Source organism: Camelus dromedarius, chromosome 4 (assembly GCF_036321535.1).
Source record: "Camelus dromedarius isolate mCamDro1 chromosome 4, mCamDro1.pat, whole genome shotgun sequence".
NCBI classification, from domain to species: Eukaryota; Metazoa; Chordata; class Mammalia; order Artiodactyla; family Camelidae; genus Camelus; species Camelus dromedarius.
This window is the reverse complement of record NC_087439.1, coordinates 86,822,878-86,844,332: the sequence shown is the minus strand read 5'-3', so window position 1 is coordinate 86,844,332 and position 21,455 is coordinate 86,822,878. Positions and strand designations below refer to the sequence as shown.

Here is a 21,455-nt window from a genome sequence, read left to right as displayed (position 1 = left end):
TCCAAAACAATAAAGGTCGACTTCAATATGTATTTATTAAGCATATCATGCTTCAGGAAATTTAGTAGGGCTATAAAGAGGAGTAAGGCCTTTAAGAATACACAGTTCAAAGAGGAAGGTAGTCTTGCAGAAAAAAACAGCAATGCGTAGTGTGGCAACACACTGTGGAAGGGAGCACTTTAAAAAAGGGTGCTTATGTTTTGTAGATATGTTCATTAGTGTCTTTTTTTTTTTTAGATTCCCCATATGAGTAATATCATGTGGTATTTTTCTCTCTTTCTGGCTGACTTCACTTAGAATGATGATCTCCAGATCCACACATGTTGCTGCAAATGGCATGATTTTATTTATTATTTTTTATGGCTGAGTAGTATGTACACCAGAAATTGACACCTTGTAACTGACTATACTTCAGTTTTAAAAAAAGGTGCTTACTTTCTGGGAAAACACAGTCCTGGGAGGACCTGGGTAAGCCGTCCCTCCAAGAGGTTTGAGGCAGGAGTATGAAGACTGTGAGGCATTTTCCCAGGGCCCTAGCAAAGTAAGCTGCTCTTCAATACAGACAAAGCTAGGAGCAATGGCCCGGGGCCCGGAGCGGGTGTGTTTGGACGGCCAGAGGGAACACTGAGCTCCAGGTTGTGGGCCCAGCCTGGGCTCAGTGGGAAAAGCGAGGCTGGTGCAGCCTGAGAGGGCTTGCAGGCAGCTCTCAAAGCGGGCCCTTAGAACGTTATCTTACAGGTTCTAAACCAGAATTTGTGTTTTGGAAACACGAACGTTAAACACAACCTTTTGCGTGTATTTACTTGATGAACTCGCTGCGGCTGCTCTGTTTATAATTTAAGCATCTATAGATCTTTTATGGAAACTCGTTCTTGGCTCACAACATTTCAGATTGCAAGGGAAAAAATGTAAATGCAATCAGCAGCCCACATTTAATGAGTTTTCATCTATATGGGGTGCTAGCATCCTTTTCGCAAGGAAAAGTTTTCACAGATAGGACAAGTGTACCCTAAATATATCCAGATATCTATATCTACCTCGATATATCTATGTCCGTAACTACATCTATAGCCCTGGTAAGGAAGGAATGGAGGTAGGATTTTGAGTAACTCTTCCAACCAGAAAGGTAATACTTTTCTCTTTCTCATCAGTTCCACTTCCACCTTGGTCTAAGCAACCCTGGTCTAAGCAATCCTCCTCCCTCATCTGATTCACTCACTACAGTGGCCTCCTGACTGGTCTTCCTAATTCTGCATCCGACCCCTCGGGGCCCATCCTCACCACAGTCACCACAAATTCCTCTCAGACGTACACTGCCGCTCTTCTGTTCCACCACCTGCAAGGGCTCCCTCGGACACAAAGCCCTGGATGGCCTACGAGGAAGGTTCTGCAGGGTCTCACCCTTTTTCCTCTCTGACCTCATTGCCTGGTCTTCCCTTTTTACCCGCGACGCTCTCCCCACCCACACCGCCCTCCTTCCTCTGCACCCCCTGCCTTTGGGTCTTTGCAGCAACTGTTTTCTCCCTTTGGGAAACTCTATCTCGAGCTACCCACCTAAGTCACATCCTTATCGCCCTACTGGCCATGCAAGTTATCGACTGAGTGTTTCTCACTTCCAATCGCATCCTCTTTTCCTGCTTCTGACAAGGGATCGCGGTCCTTTGAATACTTTCTCCTGGGCCATCTAGCACAACGTTAAGCTTTGTCAGTAGAGGGCGCTGGAGAGACATTACAGCAGAAAAGGGTTTTACCTCCTGGTTCCAGGGCCAGCTCTTGCCTTTCAGGTAGCTTTCCCGTACCTCGCTCCTGCGCTGCAGAGCATGCAGTTTCACTAGCACTTGGCCCCCTGAAACACCCCAAAACCATCGGCTGCCTGCAACAACTCCAGCCCCCAGCAGTGGAGTACCTCTGATGAGAAACTCCGGTGAACACCTTTCCCCAGTGCCTTAGAGGGTGGTTTTTCAGCAAGTTCCAGAGGGAAGATTTCGGTCAAGAAGAACGCCATTCCACCACTGCGATGTCTCTGCCATCCAATAATCCACCACTATGACTCCCAATGAGGCACGGACCTCAGTCCTGGCTGGGGGTCTTGATCTCAGCCCTATGACCAGTGACCACTCTTCACTCTCATCCTGTATTCTTTGCCGTTTTCTTTACTTCTTTCTAGCTCATCCCCTGTTACTGTAATCCTCAGTAATAGGTAACAATTCTTTACAGTAAATATTCCATGTTCACATGACTGTGTGGTTTTTCTCTCCTCATTGGCACTAGATCGATCCAGTATCTTAGCTCAAACATCAGGACGAAGTCTTTTCTATCCTCTCTTCTTAAATGTGCCCCAGCCTTTCAGATCTCTTTGCCTGGCTCTAGTTTATTCTTCCTTCCATAGCACGTAAACCATTCCAACATACTAGCCAATTTATGGATTTATCACGTCTACTGTTTATCAACTGCTTCCACCTGCTAGAATATAAATCCCTCAAAGGTCATGCATCTTTTTTCCAAAAGTCACTCATGGATGTATCTCAAACTCCTAGAATAGTGTCCGGCACATAGTAGGTACTCAAATAAATATTCATTGAGGGAATAACCTCATAGAGCACAAGCAGCTGCCTCTTTGAATATACTGGCCCATGTTGGAGAAATTTAACTTATTTTTAGTAGCTACAGTCAGCATATTTCCATATCCTTTGGAGACTAAGAAAGATGTGAATCCTTCTATTCCAAATTACAGAAGTTGTTTATCACTCTATGTGTAGCCCTTAAGACACAGGTTTTGCTCTACCACCGTATAAGACTGGGTTTCAACACTCTCAAATTCATTTTGTGTTTGCACCAAATCAACAACTTCTTACTCAGTTATTTTTTTAATGTGGCAATTAATTTTATATTTAATCCAGGATTCACCATCAAGCTGGTGTGCATATGTTGCAAAAACAAAGATTCCTACAGACAATGAAATCCAAATTTTAGTTAGAAATACAAGAGAGCACCCCAGCTAAGGAAGAGATGGGTATGGCTCTGCCTTCATGATCTGATGGCACAGAGATAGAACATACATTTCCTCTTTTTCCCCCAAGCTTATATCTCACATAAACAATCATGGCCAGATTATCCAGACACAGTTAGGAGAAAGGAAATAAAATGGAAACATATAAAAACAGGCAAGGGACATAATTTTCGTGTCTTCTTGTTTCTACTTAACACGTGGGTGCGAGGTCTGTGTATTCTGTGGGAGTATCTCAGGTTGAATTGCATCTCTGGGTACTCTCGGCTTTCTCTTAAAGGTAACCCAGCCCTTCACATTTCAGAGAGATGGCAGATTCTATAAGATAAAATAAACAACTGACCTTCCCCAAATAAAGATTCTATATGGACTGTGGGTCCTCAATTATTTGAAAGCACAAGGATATAGCTCAGTTCGCTTTGTCACATTTTCTGGAGGAAGGAAGAACATTCTCATTCACTTGCAATGCACTTTTTCATTTTGAGCATTTTTATAAGGGATATTTCTAAAATACCTTGCATCCTCATTTTCAGCACTTTACAGTATGTCCTCTGAGAAGCCATCCCTGACTCCTAGCTGGGGTAGGCGCCCTTGATCTATGCTCACGCAACAGGCCCTGCACATCCCCCACCAGGGAACTGGTCCCACGTCACCATGGCTGCCTGTTTAATCAGCGGTGGCCCTCTCTGGGTTGTAATGTCTTTTAGGGGAGATAACGTACCTTTCCTGTTTCTCCATTACCTAGCACAGTGCCCTGCACATAGCACATAATAAGTATTTGTTGACTAATGACATCCTCAGGGCCATCACACCAACACTGAAAATACCAGGAGGCAAATTAGCATCAAGGCCTTTTAAGAGAGCGGTGCTCTTTGACTGATACTAAGTATATAAACTCTTCACGTTTGGTTTCTCTACCCTTAGCATCAGTAAAACAATCCTTGCTCTCCCTTTTCCCATGCTTATCCATTGCTTCCAGTAACAAATTTATAAGTTTTTTTTTTTTAAAAGCTGCAATTGACATTCTGTAAAATCCATGAGCTTTAGTGCAAGAAGGAGTTTGGCTTCCCTAAACTGAGCTCTTTTTTAATTCCTCTTAATTTTCAGCTGTTCTCATTAGATGGAGTTGTCAAGAAGCAGAGATTTCCAAAGGGCAATGTGTTCCCATGTTCTGCTTCAAACAATCAACTTAGTTGAATACATATTAATAGCAAAAAAAAAAAAATTTTAAAGAGTTTGTCTTCAATCACTGCCCTCCCACTTAACAAGCAAAAGCACAGAAAGCAACGCATATTATAGACACTCTCAGTACAGGCGTAGGGCCATAAAATCGAAGCACTCATTCTACAGTAAGTATGTGCTTCACTGAGGTCAATTAAAGGCAAGATTTATGCACACAGGCAATCACTCTGCCTTAAAAAATGGCTTGACACACTCTTCTGGAAGGCAGAATGAAGAACCGCTCAGAAGCTGGATGCCTACAGAATAGAAAAAGAGAATTAATCTAGAAGAACATACCTGACCTCTAAGACTATGACATAAATAGCTAAGGGGAACCCTAAAATCTGTAAGAATAGGAAAGCTTAAAACTGACTTCCAGAAGACATTCTAGGGAAAGAAGTCTCTCTGTTGCATCTCAATTGAGAAATTGTGGGGTTTTTTTTAAACCTTATCTAAAGGGGACAAGCAGACTGTTCTTTGACTTAAAACATGAAGATAAACTAAAAGGGACATGGTGCCAATAACACATTACATCCTTGTCAAGAGTATTCTTTGCCACGACCTGTAATTAATTTGTGGACGTACCAAGATTCAGAATTGTTAAAAAAAAAAAAATGGAGGAAGTATATTATAAGGTTTCACAAACCTAAGAGCAAGCAGGACCATCTCATCCTTTAAATCATTCAGAGTGGTTACTGCATTGTAAACAAAGCTGGGGCTGGAGTGATGGATGGACGGCCGACACACTTGCTCCCTGAGGGTCATCAATCACCACGCTTTTCCTCTAAGCTCTCCAAATGCCTGAACTTCTTTCTACACTGAAGATGCTTGAAAGTGCATTAACTCTTCATAGCAATTAGTCTCCTGGAAGACTCATTTAAGAAAGAGCACGTTATTCAAAATATGCGTCTTCAGCATTAAGCCCTACTCTGTGGAAGGCATGGTGCAAAGACCAAAAGAAGAGGTCTGCGTGTTTAAGGAGTGCTGAGGCTCATAAGGATACAACAGTAGGTAAATGTTTAGAATACCATGTAACCAATAGTATAGAACTGGAGTTGTACACAAAGTACACACACACAAAAAATGTGCTTCCAAACGTAATCACAGAGAAGGTAGCGAGTGCACTGCGATCTTGATATCTGAGTGGAAATTTGCCATAGAGACTAAATTGGAGAAGACATTCCAGAAAGAGGGGATTTCACATTCAAGGCCACAGAGGCAGGAGCAAGCTTGGCTTGTTCAGAGACAGTGATACAGTTTGGGAATGCTGTGAGAGTCATGAACGGTGGGAGACGTGGCTCTGCAGGCTGGCAGGGGTCAGATGATGGTTATGTTCAAGTGTTGTGCTTTGATCAGATGGATGAAGAACAGGACACGGTCCCACGAAATCATGAGCTGAATAGTGACATGGTTGGACATGCCTAGGAGAAAAGCCTCCCTGAAAGTCATAAAAAGGCAACTCATGGGGCCAGTGAGATGCCCGAGCAGTTGTCCTCATGAGAAATGACGCTGGTCTGAGATAGCAGCGTAAGAGTGCCCATGATGGAGAGGGTCAGACAGGAGAGGCTGAGGAGCAGAACCGGCTGCACTTGATAACTAATGAGACGCCAGGAGTGAGGTAAGGAGAGCAAACCGATAAGGCCCTCACATTTCTAAACTGAGTATCAAGATAGGAAACCCTGAGGAAACTGCTGAGTCTACGGTCATGATGAGTTTGAAGACTCTGTGACATCTACAGATAGGTGTGGGTCCAGAGATGCAGTCAGACATTCGGAGAGTGTGTAGAATTCATCACTTGCTTATTCAACAAATATTAAAGTGGAAGATGAGAGCCAAGGACAGAGTCTGGAGACGTCATCATTTGGGAATCTGGAAGAACAAGAGCCACCACCCACACCGTGCATGAAAAACAGAGGAAGAGAGACTTTAGGAAACACAGGAATGATCAGTGGTCTAAAATGCTGAAGAGAAATAGCAAAGGACAGGCATAGAAGGAAGCCAGTGAGATGGGGACCAAGACTGGGTTCAGTGGCCCAGTGAAGGTGGAGTCCGCAGTAAAGTGTGGATCTGGAGCAAATGAGAGTTGAGACCACAGAGCAGGGACATGTAGAAAGTCTTGTACAACCAGGTAAACAAAGAAGGAGGGCTGCAGGCTTGTGTCTTGAGGAGACCCCTGGGACAAATTAGCAACAGGTAAGATTAGTGTCAAAGTTAGATTCCTCTGAAATGAGCTAATCCCATTTCCCACATGCCTTGGGAGTTCACCCACTGGAAAGATTCCTGCCCATTACTGATAAATCTGTGAGATGCAGAGTATGGGTACAGAGGAAATCATGCACTTTCTTAAAATTAAAAAAGACATTTTAACTGTTTGGTGAAAAATCAAATGCTTTATGTAATCAAATGGGAGAAAATGCTTTCTTTTTTAATCAGAAATACTCTCAGAAAGACACCGACTCGGGTTAGAACGATTGGGAAGGGGCTGGGTTAACTCTCAGAGAGCATGCTTCTGTCAGTGCAGGAAGGCTCTGAACTCCCTTTTAAGGATGACATTCTCTTGTTATCTTCAGGGTGTAGGGGCCCGACTAAAATCTAGAGAAGAGAAGAGGTGATGGTTCTGCAGAGAAGAGAGCTAAAAGAGATAGAGATCATTTAAAGAAGGCAGGCTATCAACTCTTTTCCCTCATTTTTCTTGCAAAATCTTAGTAACTTAAGAATTTATTACATTACTTCCTAATGCTTCCATATAAATGCAAAGAAGAAATAAATCTCTATCCAGATTTGAGGCCAGACAAAAACAGAGACCACGGGGACTTGCAATGAGGGTTCCCTTCAGTACTTTCTTCTTCACTGGAGGGCACATGCTTTCTGAGGTCTACTGACACCTAATTGGAAATTGATGTGAGACAGGAAGGGGGCAGGGCACAGCTATTCAAGGAATGCTACAGCGATTAACATCAAAATGGTGGAAGACTCAACCCCCAGCTGGCCTTGAGGCTCAAGATGGTGGCAGATTCAACTTCTAGCAGATCTTGAGCTTCATTATACACCCATTGTAATTAATTAACATAGTAAATAACATGCCCACAAGCACCACGGCAGTCCCAAAGCTAGCCACAAAAGGTCAAAGAGTGGGAAATGGCCAACTTCCTGGGAATCCCAGCCCCTTCCCCAAGCTAGTTAGACTGGTCCTTCCACTTATTAGCATATGAAGCCACTGAGCCCATAAAAACTGGCAACACAGTGCTTTGTGGCTACAGTCCCCTCTCTCTCCCTCTTTGGAGACCCCACACTCTGTCTATGGAGTGTGTATCTACTTTTAATCTGAGCACCCAACCCCCATGGATGTCCTTTCACTTGCCTTTCGATGTATCTCTCTAAAAAAATCTACCTCTTCTCAACTGTGGCTTACTCTTGAATTCTTTCCTGCCCAAAGCCAAGGTCCCACACTTGGTGGTGCACATCCCAGGGGCTCAACCGAAGCCTGGGACACGGCCCTCCTCATACCCCACATCCGTTTTTCCTGCATCAAATGTAGGTGTTGCAATTCAGAAGTCACATAATTTGGGAATGTGTAGTCTCATCTTTACTTGTTATAAAAATGCTACCCAACAGGTAGACAAAGGAGAGGAAGGTGCTTGGTATTAATTACCACTGCTAATCCCTACAATGCTGGAATTCTGGAGAAACCAACAGGCCAAAGCTCTGAAGAGTATCTTTGCCATATCAAAGATGCTGTGTATTATCTAGCCCACATCCATCTGGTGTTCTAGGGAACAGTGACTGCTGGGTTAAGTTAACCCACTGAGTCAACAAAAGAGCTCATCAGCTACGAAAATCAGCAATGAAGATCAAGTAGACATTTATGCACACTACTACTTTTTATATTTATACCACTTTGGTGTCAATAATTTACTTGGATCTTTATGCAACAGAATGCCATTGTCCTGGGAGCTGCTGGACTGAGAAGTATATTTTCTCATGTCTTCCATATAAAGCTGAGGCCAAAAGAAATGAGATTTTATTTTAAACTCAAAAATAATAAACCAGGCATTTGACATCAGGAATGACTTCCTTTACATAGAAAAAAGGAAAGACAAATTAAAAAATGAGAAAAGGAGTTATATTTTGCCCTATTTATTTACCAATTATTTATATGTCTTGTGATATTTATATTATTCTATTGAATTATAGTTTACTTCCTACATTGCTAATTAACTTTCCACAAGCTGACTTCTTAAGTATCTAATCAGATAGCTAGATAGTTTTTGGGAAAGCAATATATGCTGAGTAGGCAGAATTCTAGACTGGGGCACAAGACTCCTACACCCTGTATAATTCCCTCTACTCGAGTGTAAGCAGGACTGTGAAGATGATGGTATCTTACTCCCGTGATGGAGTTACAGTATATGGGGAAAAGGTGAAAGGGTTTTCCAATTGTAATTAAGGTTCCTAATCAGTTGATTCTGCTTTCATCGAAAGGGTCTCTTTAAACAAAGACCTAAGCCTTCCCTGAAGGGAGAGAATCAAAGGGAGGGACACTCTTTCCTTCTGTCTTTAATGAACTAAGCAACCATGTGATCTACAACCACAAGGAAATGAATTCTGATAACACCCACATGAGCATGAAAGGACCTTGAGCCTCAGACAAGGACCCACCTGGAATGCAGCCTTGGGAGACCCTGAGAAGACTCCTGACTCACAGAGATTGTGAAATAATCAACATGTATTGTTTCAGCCACTAAATTGGTGTCAGCTTGTTGTACAGCAATGGAACACCTTCAAAATCAGTGCCCTGATCACAACAGACACCTTGGGCTTATCGGTCTCTCCTGGAAGACTTCATCTGTGCCAATAACATGGATGCAAATCCTCTTATGAATCTAAGATATTGAAACAAATGAGGCTAAATCCAGACTGTTACTCAAACGGGGTTGGGTGAGCCATAAAAAGGCAGGGTAGTTCTTTGGACTAGAATCAACAACCATGGCAGGGACAGAGAGAAAGATGATTTGACTCACAAACTGTTTCATTCATGGGCCTCAGGGCACGTTCAGGAAAAGATCACACACTGTTTACGTACAACTCTACCCCTGCCTGAGCAGTCTGGTTTGACAGATGGCTTTTATACCAGGAAGCCTAGCAGCTTCTGATTCTGTCAACCTGGAAAGAGAAATCCAGGAATGTGGGCCTTCGATGACAATTCCCCACGTCTCATCCCATAAAACAAACAAGAATACACACTAGACTGCTGCCTGAGGCCAAAACGATGCCAATTTCGAGAGCTTGTTTTCCACGTTCCTCGAGTTGTGTGAGTCTGGTGCTAAGTGGGGCTTTGAACGCTTCTAGAAAGCACACTGTGAAGCACAAGAGCCACTTGTTATGTGAAAAAACAAGGCACAAAGCAGGCAAGTTGCAGTCATTTAAATGAGTCATTCAAAACACCACTGAAAAGCCATTGCTGAGCCCTTTGAAAGGAAAAAACCATTGGTGAGAAAAGAAGGGCCCTCTTAGGAAAAGATCCAAACAAATTCTGAAAGAGCTAAGCAGACATTCAAGAGGACTAAAATGTCCTCTTTGGAGCTTCTTCCAAACCTCCTTCATTCTGTTTACTTTCCAGGTCTGGCCCAGGAAGTCTGGAAAGCCACTGGCACTGTCTTGGCCGCTGAGAACACAGCCCAGGGCCGAGAGGAAGCATGGCCAGGTAATCTGAGCATCTGTTAGTCTCCAGGCTCTAAGCTATGTGCATGGCTCATGGATTTTACCTCAACTTGATAAGATGCCCAACAACTTGATAAGATGGATTACTTTTCCATGGCTATAGAACAAGGTATCACAAACAGAGCAGCTGAAAAATCAGTACCTCTCTATCAGTTCTACAGATCAGAAGTCTGGGCGTGGCCAGGACCCAGATGGCTGTGTTCTCTGCTCAGGGTCCCCCTGGCTGAAAACAAGGTGGCAGCCAGGCTAGGTCCTTGTCTGGAGGTTTTGGAAGAAAACCCACTTCCAAGCTCATTCATGTTAGCAGAATTCAGTTCCTTATAGGATTGAAGTCCTGTTTCCTTGCTGGTTTTTGCCAGAAACTACTCTCAACTGTTAGAGACCACCCACATTCCTGGCCACATGGGTTCCTCCATCTTCAGGTCACCAGTGGTGTGTCAGTTCCAGGAAATATACATGGTGAGTAGAGCAGGGAGTGTGGAAATCTGGATAAAAGTCTTGGATATGATTCCACCTGCCACTTTAGAATAGCAATATTGCTATTCCCATTTTACAGATGAGGAAAATGAGGCCATGAGAGAGAATGTGTTAAATGTTGGCAGCACTGATATGAAACCAACGTCTGTTTGTCTCTAAAGCCCATGTTTTTTTAATGTCACGCTGAGTCATTAAAGAAACAGTCTTAACATTTTTTTATGAGTATCCTGTGTGCCAGAAATCTAGGCTAGTCACTGAGATAGCAAAATGAAGCTTCTGGCTGGCCCTGACTGGTGCTGATTCAGGATCCCAAACTCAAATTCTGACCTGGGAAACCTGTAAATTCCCCAAGATAAATAAAATAGTGCCACTTGTAGCCACATAGATGGACCTGGAGATTGTCATTCTGAGTGAAGTAAGCCAGAAAGAGAAAGAAAAATACCATACGATATCACTCATACGCAGAATTTAAAAAAACAAAAAAGAAGACACTAATGAACTCATCTACAAAGCAGAAACAGACTCACAGACATAGTAAACAAACTTATTGGGGGAAAGGGGGTGGGAAGGGATAAACTGGGAGTTCAAGATTTCCAAATATTAACTACTAGATATAAAATAGATTAAAAAAATTTTTCTTCTGTATATAGGGAACTCTATTCAATGCCTTGTAGTAACCTATAATGAAAAAGAATATGAAAACGAGTATTTGTACGTGTATGTATGACTGAAGTATTATGCTGTACACCAGAAATTGACATGTAACTGACTATACTTCAATTAGAAAAAAAAAGCATACTCAACTTGTCTCTCCTCCTCTCTCCTCAAATGCCCAAGGTTGCTTTAGAAGCTTTACCTTGGCACAAAACCAGATTCGGACACTTTTAACTTATTAGCACGGAACAATGAAAGAGCAGCAAAAATTCTTTGAGGGAAAAACACATTCTTAAAATACCTTTAACTGTTTCTTCCAGAGCTAAACAACTAATCACATGGAAGATGCTCACATGGTTGTCATGCCAGATTTTCTGGTTTCTAGAAAAGATTCCTGTAAATTAGTGCTTGCTTCGTGACGTGGATAGAGGGAAACAAGCTGAGCCAGAGAACTGGAAATAAAATTGGGCATGGGTAACGTGAGGGAAAGGATCACTGTTCACCAGCGACTCCCCAGCACAGCAAGGTAGGTGCTCAAAGTATCTGCAGAATAAATGGTGGCACGAAAAACAGCGTTGCTGAAGGCTGTAACCTACTTTGTTTGGTAAACTTGAACAAAAGGCATTTATGTTTGGTTTTGTTTTGAAGGTGGTGACCCTCTGATGAACTTGGCTTTACTTTGGTTCTGGCACAACCACATGGTTCAAGTTTTAAGGACAGTTCGTGATTCCAACTGTTCCCGCAGTATCCCAATTTTTGACTCATAGATATGACTCTACCAAACATCTCTAGACAATAAAATTAGAAACCAGAAAAACCATGCCAACACAAGCACATTTCTTCACTGCTTTGTAAGTAGACAACCGTGAAGTAATATCATACATTGAGTTGGAAATGACTTGTAAAAAGAGTTTAAAACAAATAGAAATCAATCAATCAATCAAATAAAATAAATGGAACTTCATTCTGGCAGCTGGGCAAAATAGGTGAAGGGGGTCAAAAGGTATAAACTTCCAGTTATAAAATAAAGAAGTCCTGGGAATGAGATGTACAACATGGTGAATGCAGCTAATAAGACTGCCTTGCATATCTGAAAGTTGCTAAGAGGCTACTTCTTTAAAGCTCTCATCACAAGAAAACCATGTGTAACCATGGATGGTGACAGAAGTTAATTTGACTTATTGTGATCATTTCACAATACACACCAATACTGGGTCACCATTTTGTACAGCTGAAACTGGTATGATGTTATACCTCAATTACACCTCAAAAATACTTAGTTATGTTTTTAAAGGAGTGTGAAGTGTGGAATTACTTGAAGTTTAGTAAAAATATGTTTTCCTCATTATACTAAATATATTAATATCATAATATTATTAAAAGGTTATTATACTTGGAGGATATTTCTCTGTTTATTTGGGTCATTGTATAAAATTATTAAGCCTACCATGTAGAATGTGAATCTGTATGGCTTTTATTTTTCTCTTCTATTTATGTTGAATATCGATGCTACACTAACCCCAAAGTTCATGTTATTCAGGCCTCTTCATAGGTGGTAAGTACACATTTAAAATTGTATTAACTTACACTTTTATAGCAATTTCTTTTTACCATGCACCATTGTGGGCATCAGCCCTCTGGCTTGTTGCAAGGCTGTGAGGGAGACAGGGTGTGATCAGTTTTCAGTGATTTGTAATCCTTTTAAAGTTAAAGAAACAGTCCCATTAGATCACTTGCCCAAAGTCAACATTTGCCCGCAGAGTCTAAGTATAGCCTCTTTTGCCTGCACCACAGAGCATCTCTAGGAATGATGCTACTGAGAAATGGGATGTGCCTTCACCTGAGCAATGGGAATGGAGGATGTGAGTTAGTACGGTCCCTGCTTTTTCTGCATCCTACATGAGACCCACGCAGCTTGTCAGCCTCTCATCCTTTCTAGTTAACTCCCTTATTTCATCTAATCTTTCCTCAAACTAAGCAGGTATCACAATGGAACAATAGAAAGGGGAAATTAAAATATTTTTTGCATATTTATTACCAGTTTACCTTCTCCAGTGTATAAATTTTTAAAGGTGTTATTATAAAAGATCTTAAAATAAAATAGTAAATGTGTTTTATTAATATGACAGAATTATAATTTTTAAAAACGGAATTATACTTTCTTAGTATGTGATTTTTTGTATGTGTGTGTTCATCATTAAACTGTATATATATTTTTCCTACTCTGAAAAGCTGTCTTGCTGCAAGTCCAGTTCTGTTTTACTTTTATCCACAGGGAAGTCATAATCCTCTTCTTAAATAGAAGCTGGTTACCATGGAAATCATTCTAATGCCAGTGAATCAATATTTTGATTTTGCTGACATTTAATGTAAAAAGAAAAGACAGACCAAGATTTATAAAAGTCATTTTTCATCTTTGTTATAATTTTGATAGCTAGAAAGATTGTAAAGAAAACATATGCTCCGTAATGAACTCCAGTTAACTCACAATGATAAAGGACTGAGAATTCATAAAAGAACAATCTACATATTTATATAATTTTGGCTTTGAGTACACACATGCATGCACGCCTTCAGACTCAAGATTTTTTCATCTCTGAACTAAGCCCTGATTCTCTCCTGTTATTAAAGTCATAACTTGGTAGAAGAGATTTGAATGTATCCAGTTTTTCAATTGCTTTTTGATTAAGTGTTCTGAAGAGAAGGTGAAATTTGCATTGAGAATCACTCTTCCTTAGAAGTCGACCATCTCTGCACCAGATCTTAACAGTCCGTCTGGTCCACTGACCATCCACAAAGACGCACTACAGCTGAAGGCTCCTCGCCCCATCCTTAGAGCTCCTTTTGAGGACAGATGTTGAACTTGAACCGAGTGTTTAATAAATCTCACTGCCCATAGTTTTCCAAATTTGAGATAAGACTTTCTGCTGCTGCTGTAATTTAGTCTCTGTCTCCTCTTCTGTCCTCAGAAGAAATAAAGATAACAGAGCTGCTGTCTTCTGTTTGATAACTAGCTGTTTAGAACCTTAGATCTTTAGATGGTGAGGGATCTGGAAGAATTCTGAGCTTCTCTACTTCAGGAATTGGTTTCTTCAAGCATCTCAAAGGAATGGTTATCACTTATATTTTTAAGACAACCAAATCACCACTCAAATGTTTCTTCTGTGGGACAGTCATGATTTTCCACATGTGTCCACTCTGAATACCCCAGGGTCCCCTCCTCGGAGGCAGGGCTATTCTGAGGCATGTATATTACACCGCATCCAGGAATGTTTCCAGCAACCTCACACACAGCTCGATAACACACTCCTTACTGGCTGCTGGTCTTGGCTGTTTCATTTTACACAATCCCCCCACCCCACACCCGCCACATGGTTATTTTATTCTTGAATCATTCTAGAGTATATTCAGACCCTCATCATTCTGAGACCACTGTTCTAAATTAGTAATCTGCTTTTGAAAACAATCTAATGTAATCAATTATGTAGTTTTCTGGCAGTAAAAATAGAAGCGGGGTTGCTTCTGGAAACAGGATTACAGAATATGAAGAAAAATGAAAGGCACCACGTATCACTATCAGAGGAAACTTAGGAACAACATTTAAAATTTACAAAAGGCAGATCTCTAGAGCTCTTTAGCTTATTAACAGGTAAATGAAACACCTGAAATTGTTTCTAAAACATCAATGTGTTACAAGTTGAAAGACATACTGATGACCCTGAGTCATGAGAATAAAGGATCAGATTTCTGATCTATTCCAAGGCAGCCGAGGAACAGTAAAAAGAGTTACCCAAATAAACAGACGCACACACACACATGCATTCAAAGCAGTGCCATTCATTGTAGCAAAACAAACAGGGACCAACCTAAGTATTCACCAAAGAGATAATGATTAAATAAAGCACCACGATGCACATGCCCCTCCTTAAAAATGGTGTTCCCCACAACAAAATGCTATGGAAAGCGTCACAAGAAAATAAGGGAAAATACAAAACACAAGATTCTATGCACTAGGACTTTAATTTTGTAAATATGCATACACATGTTATTCACATATGTAACTCACCTCACGTACACACATATACTCATGATGTGTTTTCACATATATGTGAAGTAGGAAAACCTGAGCCTAAGTGGAGATTTTCCCGGTAGAATGCAAGGATTAACTCCATCTCCAGGAATTTATTTGTATTCTTCAATAGGCTATGAAGTTTTTGGTTTTTGACTATATAGGCACTTGGACACCGATTTGGGAGAAAGGAGAGATGAGGGCATTGGAAGAGATGGGACATGCCTCATGGGCAACCATCTCATGGACTAGGTTTGAGCTTCTGTGGAAGGCTGAGAGGAGAGGATGAGGGAGCTTTCGTGTGGGACCCAGGAGCCCAGGTGACAAAGCAACCTGCCCAGTTGAGGAAAGGACCACCTGCCTTCCACTCTCTGCTGCAAGCCACTGGAAACCTTGGAACGCTGTGGGCTCGGGGGAGCCAGTCGGGAAGAATGTCAGGGACAAACAGGGTAAGGAAGCACTATGGGACCTGGCAGAGCCACGCTCTCAAGCTGGCCACTGGCAGCACTGGACACCCTGAAGCATTTTCCACACCTGATGCACAAAACTCCGAACAGGTCTGTATCAAAGCACACTTGGGACTTCTCGCCCACCAAGGGACTCCTCGGAAAAAACTCAGGAAAGCTGAAACTTATTTATTCAAGCAAGGCTAAAGGGCTGGTGACTTCTGGGGTTAACCTGACCTAACTTATAATCATAGACCAGCAAGGAGGTTAAGATATATTTCATGCATGTATTTCATAACTGAGGTAAAATATAAGTAGAAATAGAAGATACTACTCAGCCATAAAAAAGAATAAAATAATGCCATTGCAGCAACATGGATGGACCTGGAGTTTGTCCTACTAAGTGAAATAAGCCGTAAAGAGAAAGAAAAATACCATGTGATTCACTTACATGTGGAATCTAAACAAATGACATGAATGAACTTGTTTATAAAACTGAAATAGACTCATAGACATAGAAAATAAACTTACGGTCATGGGGCAGGGGGCATAGAGGGATAAACTGGGAGTTCGGGATTTGTAGATACACACTACTATATATAAAATAGATAAACAACAAGGTTCTACTGTATAGCACAGGGAACTATATTCAATACCTTGTAATGGCCTATAATGAAAAAGAATATGAAAAAGAATATGTATGTATATATGGCTCTCCCTCTCTCTCTCTCTCTCTCTCTCTCTCTATATATATATATATATAGATATATGTATATAGCTGAATCACTGTGCTGTACACCAGAAACTAACACAACATTGTAAACTGGCTATACTTCAATTAAAAAAAAGATAAAAGACAGAAATTGAAGTAGAGATATGAATATATATATATATACACATACATACATGAATGCATGTGTGTATATACTACACACACATATCTGCATAAATCCATATTCACTGGAAGGAAGTATACCAAAATGTGAAAAAAGAAATTATTTCTAAATTTTTCTTCTTTATATTTTCCCTCATTACAAGGTTCCCCTCATAATCACATAATATGTCTATAATTATACAAGTTAATAATTATAAAAGCAAGAAAATATAAATTTTAGATTTATTTCCAGGCAAACTAATTTCCTAACTATTCATAACTTTAAGGAGGGGGTCAGAAAACTCACATATCGCCTTTCCTTTCTAATGATACAAATGATACACGTTTTGGGGGTTGTCACTGGACAACACCCCAATAAATAGCCATCCCCCAGGATTCTTCTTTCCTAAGACTTCAGGGAGGGGGAGGCAGGGTTATGGGACCCGGGGGGAAGGCAGATGCGGGTTAGCACGCGGACCCGAGCACGGGGTCTGAAACCTCCTTCCCGGCCGGGGCGGAGGCGGGCTTTACCTTCGGTCCGCTCGGCGCCTTTCCCGCTCTTGCTGGCCGCTGTGCTGTTGACCGTCTCCGACGACGTGCTCAGCTTGGTGCTGGGGTCCCGCTTGGGCTTGGGCGGTGGCTGTCTCCGGGAGCCACAGCTGCTGTCGTCGTCTGTGCCCCCGACCGAGTGCAGCGACTGCGACCTGACGGAGAAGCCGCCGGAGCAAGGATGCGCGAGCCTGTCCTGGGGAGCGGGCATCGTCATGAATCCCATGCGGAAGTGTTTGCCCACGTAACTGCCCTCGTGGCCTCGCCCCACGTCTCCACCGATGCTGTAAGAGAGAGACGAAATCCGGGCGGAGTGAGCCAGGCTGTGCCAGGTCCTGGGGACGAGCATGTTTGTAACAGTGGCTAGGTCACAATTTAACCTTAGACTGGTGAGGAAATGCTTGCATTAGCATGAAAATGTTCTGCACTTTTGCATTCAATAGGACAGTCAAGCAAGTGTAACTTGATTATAACCAGAAATCCTGATCTACGTATCCAGATACTCTCAAAAGAGTATTCTAAAGGGGGCGTGGGGGTGGGAAGCTACCACAAAGCACATCTTCAATTGCTTTTCTTTGCTTGGAGGTAAATCTTGTCGGTGGTTGGAAAAGTGAACAAGAATTCCATGACAATGACACATAGACTGCTTTTTGACACATGACTGAGGTCAAGTGGGCACTTGAAACTCCTCTGCTGCACTGCATCAAAATCCTCCCTACTTTTACCTGCTTAATTCAGAGGGAAAACGAAACACACAATAACAAAGGGGTTCTGTTACCAATACAGGGGGTGAGGGGAGAAAGAGAGGAAGTGGGAGGGAGGGGAAGGAAGGAAGGGAGGGAGGGAGGAAGAAAGAGGAAAAATATTTGCTTAATCAGTAAAGGAATTGTCCATCTCTCTTAGGTTTCCAGAGTTCCTTTGGTGACACTAGTAACTTGGTTCTACTAATAAATTAGCCTCGTATAATAAGATAGCAACATCTCATGAAGAGGTGTCGTTAACATATCACCTGATCCCTGAATAGTTCGAAATACTTCATAAATATTCAGAGTATGCAAAGTTTCCAAATGTAAGGCTCTTAAATTTTACGTAGGAAACTTTGAACAAAAAATTTAAAATATATAAGAACTGTCTCTCAGTTTGAAATTCAGCTCATCGTACAGGAAATGACTCTTGGTCCTTCCCCTATGATGCATCATGTAATGGTGACTCTTTTATGAAGAAAAGGAACATGAATGTCAATGTGAGTTCTTACATCTTTCTAGAGTTTTCCACACTTATGCTCATTCACCAATAGAAGAAACAAAATGAAGCACTGTTAGAAATTACTTGGTTAATTTTCTTAGACATGTATGAAGTGTAAACATTATCTCTGTGTATATGAATTTTGGAAGCCTGTTGAGTCTACCTTTCCAGACATGAGTTTGTTTAGGCTTCTTTTTAATCTTAATTTATCTGGCTCTTCATCGTAGCTTTCATGTCACTATAATGTTCGTCATACATGTTAGATTTCAGTTGGAACAATAACGGTAAATGAGTCTTTTTTCCCTCTTCAGTTAAGGAGTTATGACAATTCTATGACCATTGTGAATAGAGTCAGAAAGGATCCAACAAGAACATGAGACTTTGATTCTGGCATTTAATTCTGATCACAACTTTGCTGCTTAATCAAAAATGGTTTTTATATGTATTTTTTTTCCTGAATATTTTGAATTGATATTCAGATACTAGGTAGACTATCTCTGGAAAAAATAAAATAAATAAAGGACCCTCAGTGTACTAACCAGAGCAGTGGGTATCCAGAAGCATGAATGAAATCAAGCCAATGGCTAAGTGGAGGTTTCCACATCTTCATGGTCAGCGTCCTAAATCTGTGCAGTGGTTTTCTGCATTTCATTTTCCCTACTTTCTTCAAGAACATCAATCAAGAAATTTACCAGAAGCTTACTCAAATGGATTGATTTGTGAAAAACTCGTTAAGAATTTAAGGCAAAATGGGGTCGTGGAGGTGGAGATGGATGTGATAAAACGGGGAGGTTTACCATTGATTGGTGATAATTGTGATATTTGATTTCCTCTAACTTTGTCTCAATCATCTTATCTTGCCTGTCTTTTCCTTACTTCTGCTACCCTACCACTGAACAAAAGGTACTTGGGAATTTATGTAGACAGTCACTCTCACATATCAAATCCACATAAGGGGATTCATGCATGTGTTAATGCACACAGGCATTTATGAGAGACTTACTAGGAACCATTGCATCAGCAATTTCTCTGTTATTTTTTACCTAAATAGGGCCTTGCTGTTTTTCCCAGACAGATAATTAGCTCTGCTGCTTCATTTCAAAATTACATTTTTTCCAGCATCAGTTTCATCCTTTTGTTCATATATGTAATATATACACACACAGATGCACACATACACATGCTTTTTCCAAAGAGAAATGCAACATATGATTTAAAGAATAGCAGGTCTTGGGTACAAGTTTCATTTGCCCAGGCTGTGGATGCAGGATGAAGAAATGGTTCAGGATGATTTGGGTACAAAGGCCCTTATTTAAGGCTAGTGGTGAGCAATAAAGATTATGGCACAGCTGGGTCCAAGAGACCAGCAAAGACAATTAGTCCAAAGCAAACTGAAGATTGTGGAACATAGCACACAACTAATTTCTGAATTTATTATAGGACCATGTGGAGTTTTTAAAATATGCAAATTCTTGGACCCATACTAAGGACTACTATCAGATCATATTTGTTGAATCAGAATCTTTGTAACCGATGAGTTTGTTTCTTAAAAAATGATATCCAACTATTTCTGATGTAGCCAATCCAGAGACACTGCCCCCACCCCCCCGCCAGAAATGTTAAGAACAGCAGTTAGAGACGTTGATGAGGAGACATCTGTTTGTGAGAAACAGCCAGGGAGACTCATCATCAGAAAGTGGGACAAAGGAGGCTTGTCAGAGACCAGGCAAAATATCACAGATAAGAAAAGGTACAATGTATTAGTCAGATCTTGTGAGGTTATCCTGGAGTAACAAACGATCCCCAATTCTTAATGACTTTCAACAACAAAGGTTTATTTCTTGCTTGAAATCTTTGGGTTGGCTTTGTATCAGCCGTGGCTCTGTTCCACATGCTGTCTTCATTCTAGGATCTAGCCACCACTGGGGTATGTTCTCACAGAAGGGAGAGAAAAGTACTCACTGAAACACACAGTGTCTCTTAAAGCTTCTGCTCAGATGTGGCATATAATCTTTCACTCACATTTCATTGGCTAAAACCAGTCTCATGGCCAAGCTTGATGTCACTGTGGTGGTGACAGATTGTCCTCCAAAAGGAAAACCCTGTAAGTTACACGACAATATGCAAGGAAGCATAATCCTCTTCCAGGCAGGTGACCACATTCTGGTACAGCAGTTGTGGTATATGCCTCTGAGCTCTCCTTTCAAGAGGGAACTTGACATTCGGAGTGAAGGTAACCAACAACCAGTGACCCACTGGGGGATTTTGTGCTTCCTGTCCTCATAATTCTGGTCTCTACCAAGTTAGAAGTCCTGGTCCCCAACGAGGGCACACTCTCTCTAGAAGACACAGCAAGGCTCTCATTGAACAACAAACCTATAGCTCCCCTCTAAGGAATCTGAACTCCTTTTGTATAGTGGCCAGCAGGCAAGAAGACAAGACTCCACTGTGGAAGAGATCATTGACCCTGATCAGTAGGAGAAGGCAGAGCTGCACTTATAAGATGGGGCAGAGAGAAAGATGTGTGGGGCCCCTCTTGATACTCCTTTGCCCATTTGGGACTTTGCAAGGTCACAGGTGGCCACCTGGCTCAAGAAGGCTTTTTTTTTTTTTTACCAGAGGTTCCAACCTCTCATGAACTGAGCTTAGCCTCACCACCAGGTAAGCCACTGAGACCAGCAGAGATGTCAGCTGAGGGTGAGAGTGAGGGGAATTTAGAATAAATGTTGGAGGAGGGAGATGACGAGTATCAGCTGCAGCACATATATGAACAGTAGCGGTGGGGGTGACAGTTCATCACACCAGCGGCCCCCTTGTACGTCTCCCCTCAGGAAGCATCCAAAGGGAGCCGTGAAAAAGCTGGTCCCCAGACCTGCAGAAGAGCTTCTGCTGGGCATAAAGGGTGAAGCTGTGTGGATCAGATATCCCTAAATAGAGAAACTTCTCTAAGGACAGGAGTTAGCTGACAGCCACCAGCCACAGAGTCTTCCAGTCTGGTGCAGCATTTTAGTCAAGGCCTGGGGAGCTCTTAGCCAGTAGCTGAGCATGAGGAAGTACGGGACCTGGCTACTTCTGCCCAGCAGGGAGTCCTTTATGGGCCATCTTCGCGTCTCTAGTTCCGCTGTTAAGCTGGCTGAGACTCTCCCACAGCTACACCATGCTCCGAGACTCTGCCATCCAACTATTCTTCCC

At 41.7% G+C, this 21,455-nt stretch overlaps 1 protein-coding gene across 3 annotated transcripts in view; it reads right to left on the bottom strand.

The window, feature by feature from the left end:
* Positions 1-21,455, bottom strand: part of NYAP2 (neuronal tyrosine-phosphorylated phosphoinositide-3-kinase adaptor 2) — a 243,778-nt gene that overhangs the window by 122,172 nt on the left and 100,151 nt on the right. For all 3 annotated transcript variants that reach the window (XM_064485218.1, XM_031452287.2, XM_031452288.2), the window contains one exon: positions 17,001-17,302. In XM_064485218.1, the coding sequence (XP_064341288.1) occupies positions 17,001-17,302 (302 nt within the window). The remainder of the gene's footprint in view (positions 1-17,000; positions 17,303-21,455) is intronic.